The following is a 16,707-nucleotide window of genomic DNA, read 5'->3' as shown; positions in this document are numbered from 1 at the left end:
GTCAACACGTCAGCTGTAAATAAATGCCCGGGAGGGAGCGCCCGAGGTAACATATATATCCTTGGGCTTGTGTATCTGAACCTGGGACGGAGGAAGACGTTTATTTTTCTGAGTGCTGTATTATTTTTTTTTCAATTTTCCTACTTAACCAACTTAACTACTGAAGCGTTTTTTTGTCCGAACTTCTACAACTATATTAGTTTTCGTAGCCTTCCTTGAAGTGTCCTAGCTGCAAAGTAACATTTGAGAATGCACGTGGGGGTCTTTATTTTGGCCTAATACTACCTATAATGTACATAATGCTAGTCATGTACGCAATGCCTCCATCATCTCCTTTTACTTAAGAAGCATGTCTGCTGTAAGGAGCTGGAATAATCGGTGCTTGAGACACTATTCAGTCAGTGCCCTCTTTGACATTTTGTGTGTGAGAGAGTGTGTTGTGTGTGTTCATGTTCTAATGTAGTGAATGTATAGTGTAGTGCAGCATAGCTTTGCCGTTCAAAATGCGTCACCATGCAAACCCCGTACCCCCCGTTTCAAACTGCAAGAACCCCCCCCCCCCCACACACACACACACACACACACACTCCCCCCATCCCTCCCCAAACGTACACCAAGAACAATGAACACCCAGCAATCAATTCAAAATTTTCCTCTTTGTTTTCCAGACACCAGTTTAGAAAAATTCTCGTTGCCAGGTCGGGTGCAACAAGGTGGAAAACTCCCATAAAGTTTTGTAATATCACAATGGAAAGTCTGATAACTTTCTATGTATCACATGTATTTTATTCGAATCGAAAAAGTAAAATCAATCACTACGTCACTGCAATTTCATCACCATAAAGGCGTGTAAAAAAGCTGAGATATCACGTAATATCCGATCATTGTGTGCCTCTGACAATCGTATTATCATCCAATTCTTTTTGACTATCAAAATGCAAATCTGCTTTATTCCTCTTGTCTTAACAACAGGTATTTAAATTGCATTTTAAATAGGAGGCACTTCACAATGAAACGTAAATTGGAGATAGCTTAACCGCGTTTAATCATTTCAATCAAAACTAAAAAATAAAAAATAAAAACAAATATGCACCCTTTTTATATTATAAACGTTTATTGGGCTAATTTTGAATTTTACTCTGTCTAAAATCCAAATATGTTTTTATGAGCTTCAAATTAAAAATTGCGTGCCAAAAGACTGAACCTCTCCTCCGGATTGAGTCACGACAAAGCAGTGCTAAAATTGTTTTCACTCACGCAAAGTCCGCACACTTGAGCTCATGACAATTTTTAAAAGTAAAATTTATTACTTATTGTTGTTTTCGCTGGAATTAGCTTAAACCTGGACCAAGAAATACGGTAAAAGTAATTCATTATGAAATAGAGACGTGATTGAAAACTCGCCCTGTATAATGCAACAAACGGGGAATAAAAAAAACTTTACTTGCTTTACTTGCCCACACCTGTGGTTATACCGAAGATTAATTTACCTTCGAATTGTTATCAATCAGAAATAGGAGTTTGCCAAAATAACCCCTGTAATTTTTGATTGAACTCACCAAGAATAAAAAAAAAACATTTAAAGCTACAGATATCTGCGACTGACGCTCATTCGAAGCAATTTTGATAACATTAAAAAGAAATTTCACCATGGTTTCTTTCTTTATTACATTCGAGAGGCATAAAAACAGCCGTGCTCTCAAATTTGGCTGGGCGATACCCATTTCTACCGTGATAAACATTTTCAACGCGTTCCACGCGTGCCGGGTAGCACCTGCGCTGCCAAAGTCTTGTACTACTAATTTCTATTTATATGCGCATTCAGAAAAAGTTGATCCGCGGATTAACAGATCCGCAGATCAAATATGGCCCATGGAGCTCAGCAGTCAGCGTTCAAAGAGAGAGGAGACTGGCTTCACTGTCACTTGTCCTTCTGTCAAATATGAACAATAACGTAATTCAACTGAGACGGAGAAAAATTTCCCATCAAACTAAGAAATATCTATTGCATTCAACTTTGAAAATGAAGCAAAAAGCAAAGCGTCTCTTTGATTTTCCATGATAAGTATAACAGCTGCTTTGGTGGAGCACCCTGCACCCTGCATTGCATATTGTTTTACAGGTATTATTGCATGCATTTGTAACTCACATCAAAATTTTGATAGTTGTCAGCCAAGATTCTTTTATCGGCATGCATTTCGCATGTAGCTATTGACTGTCGGACGTGAATGAATTGTAGCCGTTTGTTGTAGGATTATGCTCTGGCATTATATGTCATATTTCAACTTAATTTTTGCCAGTTGGGCCTGTATTCTATTTTTAGAAAGACAATTTCAACAAACGCGGAAGTCCTGAAACACAAGAAATAACCTTCTTTTGCACGAGACCCTCCGAATACGAGGCAAGCAGCCTGTAAAGAACTCGTTAAAGGGATAATAACTCTTTGTTTTGGCAAAAAAAATGAATTTTCCTGGAGTAAACAACAATTTTCCCATACTTACCAATGGTTAATGAATCCATTTTTACATTCAAAGTTAGTCCCTGGTTTTTTTCTAAAAAGTTTGGTTTTTTGTTAAAATCTCTCAAGAGATTATAACAGAGTACAGCCATCAATGGAAGTCAAGTGATCTGAAGACAAGTTCAGATATCAGAATAATAGCTATAACTGCTGTTTTTGTGGTAAAACAGAATATATTATATTTCTATGAGTTGTTCACAATGTTTTTATTGTGAAATAAAGATATCATACGAAGAGTTATTATCCCTTTAAGCCTAGGTCCCAACTACGTTTTGGACGCACGGTTTTTAGGTTCCTTGCGTCCGGCTAAGACGTAGCTAGATCGCAGGGAAGAAATCAAGTAATTGGTGAAAAGTTTCTACGTGCTGTTTGCGTCCTCCAAAATTCGCACGATGGACTTGCTCCTCACGCACGAACTCCCACGTTTTCCCCATTTTTTTGACCGTAGACCACACGTAGCACCCGGTACGTTCGGTTGGGACCTAGGCTTTAAATAAGAAAAACACTTATCTTTCATACTTCACGTTAGCAAGACGCTTCATTTATTCATTATATACGTTTCAAAGCATTGTACAAAGGCATTCTACGATCTGGGGCTATGATAACTCTTTCATAAACTAAAAAGGATACACTACATATGTTTGTACACCTTTACGGGCAACTTGAATAAATCGGAAAATTTAAGACACAAGGACGATCCTATATAGTGTCTCGGGTTTCAAACATCATCTCAAGACAATAACTCATTTTATTTTATTATGCAGAAAGCTATTAAACAGTTTGGTGCATTCGCTTCAATACACATGCGAATGGATTGTACAAAGATAATATAGTTAGCAGAATGTATAATTTCATCAAGCACGTAGCACGTCTTTGGGGACGGACCGTCTGCATGGAAAATCGGACGATTTTACCGACATCCCAAGAACAGTCTACCCAAGTACTTCTGGACTATGTAACGCATGGAAAATTGCTGCCATTGGTACAGGAATGTTAAATTTCCTTTAAATAATCAAGATGGGTGGTAGCTAACCAGAAGCATGTTAAGTAGATAAAGGAGTCCTGATATTTTCCCTTTTCTTATCTAATGACAAGGCACGCAAAATAATATGTGCACGGAGGAAATACATAACTGTGCTGTCTTCCTTCAAAATGTGCCCATAAAATAAGACCCAGGTGTTGAGCTACTGAATGACTTGTTTGAGTATGGATTTTGTGAACTATCTTTTTTTAACACTAAATTGCAACATTTGTATATGTACCTCAGTACCTGAGCAGCATTTCATTTTAAGGGCATATTTGAAAAGAAAGAAATCCAAGATATGTAGTTCCTCAGTGCAAATATTATTGTCGGTGTGACAGAAATGACAGTCCAATAGGCACCGTAATCCGTTCCCCGTTACTTTTTACAGGTGACGTTCGTCTCAGATGCTAACCCCACTCCTCCCACTAACCCCAGCATTTACTTATCATACTGGACCCCGGACTTCTATTCCTAGGAACACCATTCCTGTCACACCTGTGTGCTACTTGTTTTAACATAGGAATGGAGACAAAATGTCAGAGCTGGCCTACCTACTCAACCCTCCCCCATCTACCACCTCCACTGACACACAAAAATTAAGAAATAGAGGTACGAGAAAAATATAGGAAATTCTTAAGTCATAATCATTGCTGACGGTTTAAGTTTGTTATCAAGTACCCATCTGGTCATAAATCAACTGAATCTAAATTCAAATAACAAAGATTAAGGTACATATAACAAGCTTGGTGAAGGTGAATTTTTGCATAATATGCATGTGGATCACTGATTGTCAGCATTCTCATTTTAAGCTTGAATAATAATAATAATAACAATAATAATAATAATAATTTTTTTCGTCTCCCGAGACCTTCCGGCGCTTTCTTGCAATGTCACAATTTCCCCGACAACTTGGCAGGAGTGATAAGAGTCAGACGACATTAGTTGGGCTTGCAACAAAAATATACATGGACGAAGACAGAATACTGTGACAAGATCGCCAAAACCGAAGGTGCCAAATGCAAGAGATGTGTTACTTGTCATGCGCAAACACAACTGCATGTGTGTGTGTGTGTGTGTGTGTGTGTGTGTGTGTGTGTGTGAGGGGGGTCGATAAACAGACGCTTACTTCAAACAAAATGTAGATGTAGACGTCACACGAAATTTCACGCACAAGCACTTTTTTTTTTTTTTTTTTTTTTTTTGATGCACTTGTGTGCTTACCACATATAGTACATATCAGAAAACTAAAATAGGAGTGCCAACACATGCATTTTCGTGATAGTAGAGGCAGGGTTTTCAAGTCCCTAGATTTCGTACAAGTAAACGTCATTTTCAAGTGCGCTAATAGTACGTTTGAAGACTGATAGTCAAGATGAATTCAACTAAAAGGGCATGAAAGGCCAGGAGAGGGCGGGGAATCACAGCAATCACACTTGTTGGCATGTTTACTGTGGAACTTAAAAATTATGGTGCCCCCACATACGCAAAGTTTGTTTGAAGTTAGTTCTCAGCAGGCACAGGTAGGTCACGTTATGCAGTACGGCACTTGGCACATTTCACGCCTTCAATCTTGGTAATGTACATTAATATAACAAGTTAATGTCCCCTCCCCCTACTACACCCTGGCAGTGCTTTATCATTGCACCTGATAACATACAACCAAAAGCTAGACTTTCAAAGTTCTGCAAGTTTCAACAAAGTAGTGATTCGCTGCATGAAAAGCAAAAAACCTTTGATTGGTATTAAGGCGGAATATTTAGAAGATACAATACTTATACCATTCAAAGGTTTGCAACTGATTCAAGGAATCCATATTCTGTTGACATTAAAGCATAATAGCTTATTAATACATAATAGCATAATAGCAAAGGAAACTTTTCAGCATTTGCAAGCTATGTGATGCATTCAAATAACATAACCCTCCTGTTTTGAGCAGGCAAAACTTTAGTATCAATCAAGCTATTAAGTATCACTAATTCTTTAACACACAGATTGAATTCAGTCTTTTTCAGTATCAGATGATTCTTCTGACTGTAAACTTGACAAATCCCAGTCCCAGCGGTATTCTTGCCCATTCAAGTTACTATGCAAGTCTTCTGTACCAGCTAATTCATTGTTGGTACAGGTACTTGCCCCCACATCCTCCAATAAACAACATGTACCAGAGCACAATTCCCCTGTGCTGTCTCTCACATCGTTTCTTCCTTCATTTTCAGGTAGCCCATTTTGGGACAAAGATGAACAGGGACAGGGTTTGTAGTTTGAGCTGGGCAGACTGCAGTGCTGGCACCTATAGGAGAGTTCAGAACTTGACTCGAGTTCTTTGGTGTTTGAACAACAGCGCTCACAGGTGCAAGAGTTTTCTGAAGGCGACGGACTCTCATGGCATTGCCTTGGCTTGCCTTTGGTTGTAGCTGGTTTTGAAGATGGTCTGGCAGTTTTTGGTGGGTAGTGGGTTGGAGCTGCTAACAAAGCCGAAACACTACTCAACATTTCATCATTTTCAGCTACATCCCTGGAAAGCAAAACCCATATTTGTGATTACATATCAATGTTTGTAAATGATTTTCTCTTAAAGTCAACAACTTACCTTCTTGAATATACTCATTTAAATTATAATCAATCGTATACACACAAAAGAATAAAAAGCTATTACAAAGGACTACAAAATTACAACAGCTAGATGTAATAAATAAAAAGTTTGGGCAATGACATTTTAATTTAGATAAACAATCTTGAACAAGCATTCTCCAATTCAAAGTTTTTCCAGTGAAAAAAAAACTGAAAATAAAATCAGTGAAGTATTCTGACCTGACTGTATTGGACTGCCTAACAGTGCCACCTGGCATGGTATTTAACACAGTGGTGCCACCCTCTGCTGATGGTGCAGCAGCATTAATATTGCTTTCTGGAGTTGAGTTTTTAGCAGAGGCTGGTTTCTTGAAGTGTATCTTTTTATTTATTTTCACATGTTCAGATCCTTCCACAGTCACATCACTTTGGTTAATATGCGGAAAAATGTCTGCAGGTGATGCATCGGTTTCAATGTATACGCTGTTGTCTATCTCAACATGCCGTGCTTTCTTGATCTGGATATGCCCTGATGGTCTATTGCCTGATGCAGCAGGGTTCACTTCACAAGTTGGGGTCCCACTTCTGTTGCCTGACGTTTCTATCCCACTTTCATTTGATGTTTCTGCTGGGTGTTCAGCATGGCTATCTGATATCTCGAAACCTCTGCGTGCACTCTCATTCTCACTCAAATTAATGCCCTCGTCTGACTGACCAGAAGGCAGTTTCCTGGGCGTGTCCAATCTCTCCATTTCTAGGGGAACATTTGGCTGTGCAGTGCCAGTCATTCTGGACCCAGTAAGCCCACTCAAAGTATGCAACTGATCATCCGTGTACATATTGTTGTCCTCACAGCTCTTCAGCTCTTCTAGCCCAGGGTTAGATACTCTCTGGGCAGCCATGCTGCCTGATCCTGTCCCGTTAAGCTCAAGCATTTCCAGTTTGTTCATGTGGCCATTTTTATTGTCCTCAACCTCTGTGACCTTGTTTTGTTCATATGTGAAGTTCAAAGTCTGATTAACCTGAACATTTCCAGATGAACAGAGCTTTAAGTTATCACCAAATATGTTGTAAATTGTTTTTGGATCTGAATTTGAATGACTCTGGGCTTGACCTTGAGTTTGACCTTGGGTTTGACCTTGGCTTTGGTGCAGGAATGGAATGGCTGCAGTGTGTGACAACTCGGTGGAGTCACCATGCACTGTTGCTAATTCCCTGCCTTCTCTTTCATTTTCAAGGACAACTGAATCTAATGAGAAAGAATTACCAAACGTGGAATAAATGCCTGAAAATTTGTCTCATTCATAACAATAATAATGAATCAATGGACCCATGTATATATGTAAATGACCACAGACTCCATTTTAGTGTAAAGATTTGTGATTTTTTCCTTAAAATTACTTTAACTAAACAATCACCCAATTATGAAATTATACTGACATGCAATCAAAGATAAATCATCAGTGTTTTTAATTACCATCATTGTGTAGACACTTCAAAAATCTGTCCCATTAAGCTTTGTCTAAACTCTCCATTCTTATCATAATCCAAAGTAAAAAGCTAAGCATGAATTGTTATGTTGGATACAAGCTATCAAAAAAAAGGGGTGCATTTCTTGCACTGCCACCCCAATTCCCTAAAAAGTTTTTTGGTACTTAAGTGAACAATCTGTGGGACTCATGCCCTATTTGTAACAGTCAAGGGTCCAATCTGCCATTTTGTGTTTCAAAGAAAAAGCACTGCATTAACTGAAGTTTTTTGTTGTATTAGATGTGGCAGCACAATCATTCTGTTATAGCATTGTATTAGTTGAGAAAAGAAACATTGCATATATGAATTACACAAACAAAAAATACGAAATTAATACTTACCCATTGGAGCCATATCACTACGTTCCCCTGGTTCTGAATGCTTAGTAAGAAATACACCTAGAATTTAAAAGAATGAAATAACAAAAAATGGTAGAAGTAGACTAACAGTTTTCCACTGTCCTGAGCCCAAAACAAGATGCATTTCTATTATATTCAGCTTTAATTTACAACCTTTTTTGTCATATATATGTGTTACTGACATTGGGATGTTGCAACCGATTTTTTTGTTTACATGCAAGTACATCTCTCTTTTTTATCACATTTTAGACAACGACTTTCTAACTTTTTCTTTGGATCTCAGTCTAATTTTATCAATAATCTAGGAAAGTAATTTTCATACTTTATGCATTTTCCACCATATCTTTATACAGTAACTGAATAAACTTTTTTAATATTTTCATTTACTATTACTATTATTGTTATTATTATTATTATTATTATTATTATTATTATTATTATTATTCACACATATGAATACTGTGTGGTAGTCACCTACCCGGTAGCATAGGCTCCGTTTCTACAGTATGCTGAGATACAGTTTCTGGCATCAGGCACTCCTTGCACTTGCCAAAGTAACGGTGCTCACAGTGATCAAGCTGACCCCACAATTTCTTTATTCTCTGTCTGTTACAGTAAGCTAGGACAGTCAGAAGGATAATGACCAGGACAGCCACAGCCACAGCCATAGGATTGACCCAATCTGGATAAGATAAGTAACAGCATTATATGTTTTATTTATTTATTTTGCAAAACGTAAACAAATACTGGGGTAACGCTAACACTCGCCAATTAAGCCAAATGCTAAAACTGACTTAAATTGGCTAAAGAAAATGGGCCTGATTTGACTTGTTTTAGTCAAATTATAACCATTTTGATAACAAATTGACAAAAAAGTGGTGATTTGGCTAAGCCAAAAGAATTGCTAGCGCTACCCCAGAAATACATAAATAAATACATTAGTAAAGTACAAAGGATAAGATATTTGAGTGAGTGCATGATGTCTAACATGTGAAGAAGTTATCAGTATATTAGGGAAGAGTACATATACTGTACAGTAAAATAATCACTCAATCAGTACCAATTATATTATACACAAAAAATAAAAATAATGAGTGTTTAATAATGGGAAACTATACCTGGAACATCTTTCCCCTGCTCTATTGTCATGGCAACAGCAGTGGTGGGTACTAGAGAATAAACTGAATGTTGCATAAATTTGTTTTGTTTTTTTTAAGACTGGGTCACAACTTTAAAACTAGAGATTCTTGATCTATAATATCTAATTATCTTCATTATGATGAGATCAATTTTATATAGAGATCCATCTTAGATATTTTTATGTAACATTCTCTAAATATCCAAACAATTGAAACAAGAATGTTTCTCAATATTATGCATTGTGAGATATTTGTACAAAAAACTCCAAGCCTTCAAATAGCATTTGTCATAAAGTATTCAAATATTTTAAACAAATACTGATTCACAGTAAAAACCTTGAAATGCAGGCAATAATTTTGCCCCTGCCAGAGCAGGCATGCCAAAAGATAGACTGAGGCTTTCAAGATATATCTATTAAAAAAAAATTGAATAGAATTTTTATTAATGACTTTCAAAGTGAGTGATCAAGTAACATTTTAATTTCTACAATAATTGTTTTAATCAATTTTCTTGTTTTAATCAATTTTTACGAGCTTTTAAAATTTTTTTTCACTAGGTATTGTAAGGTCTACTGAACGAATTTGGTCTTTAGACTCAAAATAAATATTAATTCTATTTATTCATTTATTTATTTATTGAGAATATGTCTGCTTGACATGTCTACAGACAAATAGTTTTGAGGGAAAGAGAGCATAGCACCCCCCTTCCTGAGAATGACCCTTTATTTAAGAAAGATTATCAGCTTTCACAACCTCTCCAAATGAGCATTGCCAAGTTGTCTAGATGTATTCCAATGTTCAAGGTTTTCATTTTCAGTATATTTAATTAAAAATATATATTAAAATTTAAAAAAATGACACACTACCTGGTTTACAGCGTGGAATGTCATTCCCCCATGTCAAGTTAGATCCACACTGGACTGTAGGTGTACCCTGAAGTTCATAGCCTCCATCACACTGCAGTGTACAGTTGGTGAAGTACCAGGTGGGATCCAGTGTGTTATCGCACTTCCAGGCGCCATTTTTAACAGGGTAGACATAGTTGATGTCTTCACATTCTGGAGATAAAAGTGGGTGATTATAAATGTCTGCCAACAATTCTTTTATTTATTCTATTAGTAGCAATGCCTTTATCAATATTCTATGGATTTAAAATACAAGCCAATATGGACTTCTAGCTGAATTCCCTCCATGTCAAGCCGTGTTTTATATAAAAGTGGTCATATCTTTCACAGTATGATTTCAGCAGGCTGAATTATCACTGCTTCATTGGTTGCATCTCTTCTTACCAGGAAAAGTCAACCTTTATGCACTTTACGCATCTTCCCTCAACTACAAATGTACATAGTTGGTGGGCAGGAAAAAAGACAATACATAAAAAGACAATTCTATAGATACTCTATAGTTCTATGCTATGCAGCAAAAGCACCACAAATGCTATATATATATATATATATATATAATTTATGTGATTATAAAATTATGATTGATCATTTTTTTGCCTACTGAAAATATTGAGTAATTACCATAAAAAGATTAAGATAATGATGAATCAATTAATCAAAATCAATTATAAACATTTAGGTTCACCTTCCATTAGTACCCTGAGGATCTAGGTTTAGAACAATAATTCTGCTTACGTACTTGCATCTTCTCCCTCACTGCAAAACAGTGGTCGTGATCTTGTTTCTCCAGTCATCAGTATCAAATGGTGCTCCTTCGGTATCATGGTACATTCTCTATTTAGCACCTTGTCAGACTGTGTGATAATTCCCTGAGCATCCACCCTACAGACTTTACAGAATTTACATCCACCACCTGGAGTAGTAGTGTCATTGTACATCCTGAAGAAAAAAAAAATACAAAGTTAAATTGTTTGAATTACAGAGTATGGTATAACAAGGCTACAATTGCCTACTTTAACTTATTTTGTCACTATTTGATATGTTGAGTGTGGAAAAGTATAATCATTAATTGCATTTAATTAGATATAATATACAGGCCAAACCCGAGAAGTGTTTTGGGTCTATTAACAATGTGTATTTGCCAGAGTCAAATTTGACAAACTGGGATTTGTACTTAATTTATATCCTAAGGTATAATGTTTGGAGCCCTTCAAAGTTTGAAAGTCACATACTATATGTATTTGCTTTGCAGAATTATCTAGAAGCTAGGGCAATTTCATAGCTAATGTATTGTTACTTGGTAGATGATTTAATTTTGGAATCAACAATGGAAAAATATCAGCCTGGTGGAGTTTTATATTGCATATTTCTATATTATATTATATTATATTATATTATATTATATTATATTAGTACATGTGTGTGTATGCATGTGTAATTTTTTTCATTATTAAATATCAGTTTGATCCATGTGTACTCACCAAAATGGACACTGGCTCTTTTCAACAAAAAATTGAGCTTGTACGTGACAAGTCAAATATACATACACCTTGAAAGCAATATGAAATAGAAAATACAGTATAAAATAATATGCTTAACCGAGACACGACTTTTAAGATCAGTAACTCAAGGATGAACACAAAATAGGTGTTCACATAGACCTCAGTATGATACTATATACTATATACTATCTGGGGTAGCGCTAACACTCACCAATTTAGCCAAATGCTAAAAGTGACTGAAATTGGCTAAACAAAATGGGGTTGATATGACTTATTTTAGTCAAATTTAAACCATTTGGACAAAAAAGCAATGAAAAAGTGGTAATTTGGCTAAACAAAAAAAATTGCTAGCGCCACCCCAGACTATTATACTAGTTGGATCGATCCAACTCCTTGAGGATTCTTGCTAAATTGCATTCAGTTTAAGTGGCTTAAATTAATGTCTGGGACTTTATGGTCCAAGCATTTATAAAGACTCAAACTTAAATAGAAGTATGATTTGAAACTATTGTTTGATTTTTTTGAAAAATTCTCATACTTTGACTCATTTCTTAAATAATTCCGTGACAAAGAATACACAAACTTACTGCTATAATTTGGAGGGCAGCCAACAGCCTCATCATCCCCAGTGACCTACAGCCTGCCTTTGTCAACTAAAAATAAATGCAACTTGTCAAATGTACAGATACACATTATTGTCTTATAAATGAACTAAATATTTGCCACAAGCTTAAAGTGAATAAAACTGCTTCTAATACTCTGCAAACAAGTTCATAACTCAGTAATGTTAATTTCAGCCAAAAAATCAACAATTTTTACATGATTTTATTACCTCATCAGCTGGGAATCCATTTTCTATTTCTAATACATATTACACATGGATGGTCCTCATCATGTCATCTGTAATGGAATAACAACTAAATTACAATACTCCTGCCCTGATTGTGCCCTAGCTGCTGCAAAAACTTCTCAATAAAGCAAGCTGTACGTGGTTGGACTGGGTCACCTTATCAACATCCTGGATCTGCCGGTCACGGCGTTATTATCCTGAAGACCAAATGCCAATTCTAAATTGAAAGTAAACTAAATGTAGACCTTTCTCTCACAATATGAGTTACCACAGTGCTTTTAAATTTTGAATGCCAAGCTCTTATCCCTCTTCCAGCTTAATTCAGGGATTCATCTTGAAGTTCAAATTAATACCTCTAATCCATGAGTCTGATATACAGACCTGCAGTCAGCTCCTAAATATCTCATAGTCCAAATATCAACTTAGTCATAGCAATTGTTTTCTTAGAATGCCCTTAAGATAAAACTTAAACATGCAAGTTGCATAAAGGCACACTTTGACATATGAAATTATAACAGTTATTTAGTGTTATTTATTTCTTAGTCATTTAGCATTTATTTCTTAGTTAATAAAATTTCTTTTTTTATTAAAAAATAAATATGACAGTCAGCACACATCAAGCTTTTCAAACAGTGACCTATTGCTAGAGATAACTGGTCTAAGTTAAAATGACTTAAGTTGATGGGATTTTAAAGAGCATCACGGGTTAAAGATATCTGGTGGTATAAGTGGACGGACCAATGTCCTTCTAAATGAATGGTATGTCCAACCATGCAGTTAGCTTTTGTAACAATGTAGTTGTAATATATCAATAAGAGGATTACTATATCCTATTGCAACGATATCAGAAAGGCAGCTTCAATTGTCTTCATTTTCAATTATTTAAATATCCATGTGTATTGTCTTTGTTAAAAATCAAAGTACAGTTGTAGTAGATAGCGTGAGTGACAGGTAAGCTGGCCAATTAAATTAAGACAGGGCATCTGTCATTCCTCATATTTAACACAGATATTAGGAATTCGAATTCTAACAGTAGAGATCAGCTATAGTACAGATTAAGCTCTGGAGGCATACAGTTGAGGGTCGGGGCCGTAGCGATAGTCCGAAGGTTCAATAGTCCGAAGGTTCATTGGTCTGAATGTTCACTATAGAACCTTTGGACCAATGAACCCTTGATTAAAAAATCGACGAAAATGTTACCACTTTTCGGACCAATGAACCTTCGGACCAATGAACCTTCGGACTATCGAGACGCCCCCTGAGGGTCAGATCCCTAGAAGTAAGAATTCTGTAAGATTTTGTAGGAAAATTTATGCCCACAACACTGACAACAATAAAATAGCATGGTGTGTGGTTGAAATTGCACAAGGGATTAGCACAATGACTCTGTTCCATATATCTAAGCAGAAATAATAACGTTCTTGTGAAATCTTCGTGGCAGTTGGACTTAGTGGAAGACAGCAGTATCGGATAGTGTAATGTAGTAGTTTAACTTCATGCCCGTGTTATATCTTATGTGTAGAGTTTACATCATCAGTTATACACTTAAGTTAGTACAGACAGAATAAAGAGCACATGGTCTCTCAAACTACCGGCTACTCGAGTCACTTCATTATAGATAGTATCCCATGGACCATCAAATACCATGGGCCATCATATATAAAGCTAACTAAACATGAATGAAGTCAAACTATAGTGGTGTCCACATGAAGGCCTTTTCCACTTGGCACTTCTTCCCTGTTGTTCATTTTGTTTAATCAATAAAATATAGAAAGCAATTGAGTGATGTACAGCACTCTTTTTTTTTCTGAATGAAAAATCACTCCTGATGTATCTAACATATCGGTCACTGGGCACAGAAATTGAAGTATTTAAAACTAAAAACTTATCTGTCAAATTCATGACAGCTAGATTTTTATGTCACATGACCAGGGGCGGATTTAGGCCGTCTTGTGGGTCCTCTGGAAGACGGTCAGATTTTCAAGTTTACATCGACGGGTATCTAATTTTTTTCTGTCGGAAGATGGTCAAAAATGGAGGATATGGATCAATAAAGATAATTTGAAAGACTGTCAGAAAATATATCTGGATCCGCCCCTGCTCAAAGAACAAAAGGAAACAAAAAGGAGAAGATAGGCCTACAGTAGATCATTACAGTGAGTAGCCCAACAAAAATGCAAAATGAAAATAAAATCCTTTCCTAGTTATGAAACAAGGCAAAGGTATAAATCAAATGGGCAGACAAATAAATGACAAAACATAAAAATTATTGAAGTGTTGCTAAAAAAGCATCAGGTTTGAATCACGTACTAATGCAGGTGATTTAATTAAGTCACCATGAGGCCTTTTACTTAATAAATGGTCCTAGTTTGAATTTCATGATCTTGAATTTTCAATAATTATATATGATGCATGGATTCAGTGCATATGCTTCTCTTTCACAGCATTTGGTATCATTTTTCCAATTTTATATAACAGATAGGGTAGCCCTCATTTTTGTAATTTAATATCATTGACTTATGTCCACCCTCCCCCCCCCCACCCCCACCCCCCCACCCCCCAACAACCACCACCGTCACCACCTTGATTTCATGTATGACATGCAACAATGGAAAGCTACAATGTGTGATGTAGTAGGGGCCAGGGCCTACATGCCTTGGCGGATTTAGGGAGTGGGGGGTCGTGGGGGGGGGGGGGGGGGTCCTAACCCCCCCCCCCCCTTCGATTCCTGGTCCCCTCCTGAAATTAGAATTTGACTAGCTAATCATAGTTCTAAACCCCACCAAATGGCTACCCTCTACCAGGGCGTCAGATTGATTTTCCACAGATATTTACAGACATGTCTCTAGATAAATAGACAGTCATTTTGGTCTGATATCGATTCAGCCAAAAATGTCCACAACAACAACAACTGCGACCCTGGTACAGAGGGCCCTACCAAATGGCACCGTTCGCCCTCTAAATTACCAAAAATTTTCGGGGCGCTTCAGCGAACCCCGAACCCCACGCCAAGTGGGATATGGAGGTGGGGGTGTGGGAGGGTCGGCTTCGCATCCGCGGACATCCCCCCCCCCCCCACGCCCCCCTTTTCAATAATTCAGGATCTGCCTCGTACATGTAGGCCTACCAGTGCCAGAACACGTAGGAAAGTATCATATGCATGTCCTGCTTATACTTCGAACGATTCTAACCTCAGACTCACTATACATGGTGAAAGCTAATGCACATTGAATACAGACTAATCTGGATGTGGATTGCGCAAGAACACGTTTCATTGTGAAACCTGTTGACGGCGCAGTTGGCGTTGGACAACAACACTGCAACCGGCAACATTCAACAATAACAGGGACAGTGTAACATTGTTAAATCCTCTCAGATCGAACGCTGCTTGACTGTTGCTCTAGTCGTTAGGTATGCGTCACTTCTAAATTAAAACAAGAATCCCCCTTACCTTCAAACTTTCATTCTTGTCCAGCTACTAACCCGAATACGCATCTGCGCAGATCTTGTCACATAAAAGTAGGGGAATCCCCCATGAGTCAGAGGCATGTGGACTGACCATAAATGGGAAATGTGTGGGAAGGGAGTGGTTTAGCATCAAGAAGAGGGGGTGGGGGGGGGGGGGCTAATGTTTACAACCAGATGTGTAATAATGCGTCATAAGTTTGGGTTTATTAAGGAGGGCAGTGGGGGGAGGGGGGGGGGGTAAAGAAAGAGAGAAAGACGGCTAAAACCAGCGAATAGGTTGATAAGAAAAAGAAGAAAATGCCCACAATTAACACTGACAACAATACGTTTGTGTGGGCGTGTGGTTGTAATTGGACAATGGATTAGCACAATGCGAATGGGTTTTTAACAACCTATAGAAAAGAACTCGACTTTCGGCCCCTAGACAAAACATGCACCGCGTTTACTCAAGGCAGAATCAGAGTGCTTGACTGCAGAAAATTATGGAGACATTAGTTATATTTTTCTAAGGGTTTTCATTTACATAGATTTATTTAATTAATAAGAAATAAAATAAAATGTCAGGTTTAGCACTTTGATTCACAAGTATCAGGATTTTTTTTCAAAGAAAATTTTACCTTCATGGAAAATAAAAGATATATGATACCTTTTACATACATTGTGTCCCCTTAATTGCGTTTTCAATAAACCATACCCAACTAAAGTATTATTTTCTCCTTTTTTCGAAACAAAATGTTCAGTCTTGCCCATTACTCGATTCTAAATGTTGACATATTTTGTGCACTTCAAATTTTAAATAAAAGTACTTTATATAAAATGTTCGTCACAACATAAATAAATA

At 37.0% G+C, this 16,707-nt stretch overlaps 1 protein-coding gene across 1 annotated transcript; it reads right to left on the bottom strand.

Annotated features, from left to right (window-relative positions):
* Positions 1-3,037: 3,037 nt before the first annotated feature.
* LOC106163629 (uncharacterized) lies at positions 3,038-15,925 on the bottom strand. The gene is made up of 11 exons (XM_087011381.1): positions 15,850-15,925; positions 12,381-12,448; positions 12,136-12,201; positions 11,528-11,595; positions 10,786-10,985; positions 10,008-10,199; positions 9,121-9,171; positions 8,481-8,684; positions 7,985-8,041; positions 6,354-7,362; positions 3,038-6,057 (listed from the first exon to the last, which is right to left on the bottom strand). The coding sequence occupies exons 3-11, from the start codon at positions 12,169-12,171 to the stop codon at positions 5,541-5,543; spliced, it is 2,334 nt and encodes a 777-aa protein (XP_086867507.1). The 5' UTR covers positions 12,172-12,201; positions 12,381-12,448; positions 15,850-15,925; the 3' UTR covers positions 3,038-5,540.
* Positions 15,926-16,707: the final 782 nt, after the last annotated feature.

The sequence above is a fragment of the Lingula anatina genome, chromosome 4 (assembly GCF_051362555.1).
Source record: "Lingula anatina isolate TDL-2025a chromosome 4, LinAna3.0, whole genome shotgun sequence".
NCBI lineage: Eukaryota > Metazoa > Brachiopoda > Lingulata > Lingulida > Lingulidae > Lingula > Lingula anatina.
Note: the sequence above shows the minus strand (reverse complement) of the source record. Positions and strands in the feature narration are given on the sequence as shown.

Bases quoted from the DNA above. Each gene is read 5' to 3' on its own strand.
- LOC106163629 (XM_087011381.1), bottom strand. From the start codon at position 12,171: ATGATGAGGCTGTTGGCTGCCCTCCAAATTATAGCA. The intron at 10,200-10,785 runs GTACGTAAGCAG...TTTTATCTCCAG, and splicing joins CAGTGAGGGAGAAGATGCAA to AATGTGAAGACATCAACTAT. The intron at 8,042-8,480 runs GTAGGTGACTAC...TTTAAATTCTAG, and splicing joins AACGGAGCCTATGCTACCGG to GTGTATTTCTTACTAAGCAT.